The sequence below is a fragment of the Frankliniella occidentalis genome, unplaced genomic scaffold (genome assembly GCF_000697945.3).
Source record: "Frankliniella occidentalis isolate FOCC.00 unplaced genomic scaffold, Focc_3.1 Scaffold45, whole genome shotgun sequence".
Taxonomy (NCBI): Eukaryota; Metazoa; Arthropoda; class Insecta; order Thysanoptera; family Thripidae; genus Frankliniella; species Frankliniella occidentalis.
In genome coordinates this window covers 254073-257365 of record NW_026267175.1, presented here as the reverse complement: position 1 = coordinate 257365, position 3293 = coordinate 254073, and the positions used below count along the sequence as shown (strand labels likewise).

At 60.2% G+C, this 3293-nt stretch overlaps 1 protein-coding gene across 1 annotated transcript in view; it reads right to left on the bottom strand.

Annotated features, from left to right (window-relative positions):
• LOC113208983 (protein FAM151B) overlaps nt 1-1177 on the bottom strand; it is a 13142-nt gene extending 11965 nt beyond the window's left edge. The window contains exon 1 of the mRNA XM_026426283.2: nt 884-1177. Within this exon, the coding sequence (XP_026282068.1) occupies nt 884-995 (112 nt within the window). The 5' untranslated portion in view covers nt 996-1177. The remainder of the gene's footprint in view (nt 1-883) is intronic.
• Nucleotides 1178-3293: the final 2116 nt, after the last annotated feature.

Here is a 3293-nt window from a genome sequence, read left to right as displayed (position 1 = left end):
CCCCCGCCCCCTTTTCCGCCATGCTCCTTCTGGGGGATTTGCAGGTACAGTCACACGGTGGCATTCGTAAGCCGTAAGTCGCAGAGAATACACGACCAACGTCCCCGACAGCATGCCTGTGCTTCCCCCTCCCCTCCCCCCAATCCCCTTTCCCGGGAACCTGCGCGAACAATCAGTCTCCAAGTTTGGGCGGGCGGCGGACTCGGTGTGTATAGAGGTCCGAGGAGGATTGTACCCGCGCGGGACACAGAGTACATACTCGACGGAGGGGAGACTTGTCCAAAGCTCACATATAGCAGTTCAGAGGCCATAAAAAAGAGCCCCCCCACCGCCCTCTACTCTAACCGCCTTTGCCTGGAACATCCTCACGCTGCTCTCCCGCGTTGCTGATTGGCACCCAACCGCGAGGCAGGGCGTGGGGCGGGGTGCTAGCGAGCAGGGCTGCGACCGCTAGTGTGGCCAGGGCGGACATACAACGGTGAGGCCGCGCGAGGAGGTCCGCTTCGCGCGCAGCTGTAGAGAGAGATGGACGAACTTTAAGGGTTGTCTGTCTCACTCTCATAAAGTCCGTACAAGCGCGGTCCATCCGCGGGGGGCCCGGCTGCTGTAAGGCTGTTAAGGCGAGCAAAGCGTTTGCGTCCCGTCACGCGCCGGTGCGGGACCCCTTTATTGCCTCTCTTGTCCGACCGTCACGGCACACACACACACACACACACACACACACACACACACACACACGAGCGCACGACGAGCAGAAGCGTAGGTGAGAGATATGACACATTCACACACTGGCAGGACAATCGCAGTAACTCCAGGAGGATCAGGGCCTGCGGCATGTGGCTCCCCGTGACGGCATGCCTGTGGTGACGACGGGCGTACTCACCGGCGGGCAGGGACTCGGCCTGGTGCGGGACGCTGAGGACGAGCACGGCGACCAATAGCACGCCGGCCTGGGCGCGCGTCCAAAGACTGGGGCTGCTGCTGTGCCGGGCCATGGTTTCGGGAGTGTAGAGCGGCACCACCGAGTCTGCTCGTCTGCTCTCTCTGCTCGCGCCGCTGTCACGACTTGTACTCGCTCGGTCCGTTCGCCTCTCTCTCTCTCTGTCGGCGGGCTCGGGAGGCTTCGGCGGGGTGTTGCCGGCGGGGAGGCAGCGACTCGACTGTAGGTGAGCGGCGCGGAGCGGCGGCCGGGCCGCGCAGGGCAGGGCGGACCTGGCGGACCCGCGTCCCCGCCCCGCCACGCCACGCCCCGGCAGGCGCGCGCCGCTGCCCGCGCACCGCGACCGCCGCCGCCGCGGCGGCCGGAGGTGTGTCCGTCTATCCGTCTGCCTGCCTGTCTGAACGTTCGTCTGTACGTTCGTAAGTCCGCCCGTCCAGTCGGCCCACGCCGTGTACGACTTCTTCACGGTCCGACACACCGAAATGACTGCTCTAAATAATAACAAGCCTTCCTCCTGCTGCTGCTCTCAAAAGAGGCCGGGTGACAAAAACGGAGGGGCGGGGCGGGGCGTGAGTTCTCAGTACCTCCTCATCGGAGCAGGGGCGTAATGAGGGGTGGAGAGAGAGAGAGAGAGAGAGAGAGAGAGAGAGAGAGAGAGAGAGAGAGAGAGAGAGAAGGCGCTTAACAAAGGTCGCCCTGCAACGCGCTTTATCTCGCCTCCTCGGGCCACCGAAGGTTCGATAGGCAAAAGAGAACTCCCCCCTTCTCTCCTTCCTTGCCTCTCGAAGTGACTCACTCGCCTCCCATCTCCCGCTCTCTCACTCCCCAAGTCGCTCGAGTTCGCGGCTCGAGCTCTGCGAGGGAGAATGGGGGTGAGGCACTATGGCAGTGACCCGCGTGTGGGACGCGACAGGGAGGAGGAGTTCAGAGCAAGTTCAGTAGAGGGCTGCTCTGCTTCGCACGGCAGCTGGATTCTCCAAGGCCACAGAAGCGAGCAGGTCCTGCTGCTCCCCTCCCCAATCCCCTTCACTCCCCTTCACTTCCTCCCACTTGCTCACTCCCCCTGGCCAGCTCACCCCTGCGCGATGAGCCACCGCCGTCGTCGCCGACAGCATTAATGCGGACGCCAACGTCCCCCTTTCTGTTTGACTTGTGATTCATTTGATAAAGAAGAGATGTGGTGCCACAGCAGCCTCGCACATACCCGACCCTGTGTGTCACACTTATAAATATGGAAATCTGCTGGTGTGCTTAGCGTCTGCACGAATCTAAAGTAAACCGGAACCAGAGATTCAGTCGATTTAAGTTAGCCGTACTTTCTGACACTTTCTGGTTTTCCATGGTTTCCCCGAGGGGGTTTTCACTCGGAGTTTTCGTGTACCACTATTGTCTACTCTAATCAATCATTGGCTGTGGCAGTCAAAGATTAGTTGTATGAAATAATGATTTGCCTCGTTTCCCTGCATCAGTAAGGTAGGCCTCGACTAAGGCAGGGAAAGGGATAAGCTCTTACAGCTAATTTTTGACTGGCATAGCCAATGATTGATTAGAGCAGATAATATAGTGGTTACAGTAGTTTATGTGCTTGTCTGTTCATACATACCAGTCAATATATGGCTCAGCGTGTCTTTTTTTCGTGTACGCGTCCAAACTACAAAGTGCCCATAGTGTAGGTGGAGGACTTAGTCCTTAGTCCGCGAGTTCAGCGGGACAGGCCGACTCAGGGTCGCTTAGCTGCTGGATTCACATTGTAGGTTCTCCCCTCATTCCTACACACACACGGGGCTGCGGGGGCTGGTGTCAGGGCGGCTCGAGGCTCTAGGGCGGCCTCGACGGTGCCCGCCGCGCACTCATCATTACAGGGTGACGTCGGCCCCGGTCGGCCCCGCCGCCGGCCCCGCGCCCTGCGCGACCGCCCGCACTTTGGCAAGGCCGCCTCGCGTGCACCGCCCGTCGCCGTCGCCATAGCTCCGGGTTCTGCAACCCAAATCGCTGCAGCAGCCATGCTGGTACGTACGCGCTCGCGGGTCATGGCGAATCTATGTTTTTCGCGCGAATCCGACTTTTGAAAACATCCACATCATTATTACAGTTACAAACCTTCACAATAGCCAATCCCCCCTGGTTCCGCTGCTGTTCTTGAAGGGAGCCTTTGTCTCCCCCCCCCCCCTCTGGCTAACAACCCTTTCTCCCTCCCTCCCTCCCTTCCGCCCGCGCTCTTCTCCACCCCATCCAGTCCAAGTAGGCCAGCAGCGCGGCGGCGTGGGCAGCGGCGTCGTCACGCGAATATCCAGCAGCGGTTAGCTCTTCCAGGTCAATGAGCCGAGAAGCAGCCCCTTCTCTCTTTCGCGCG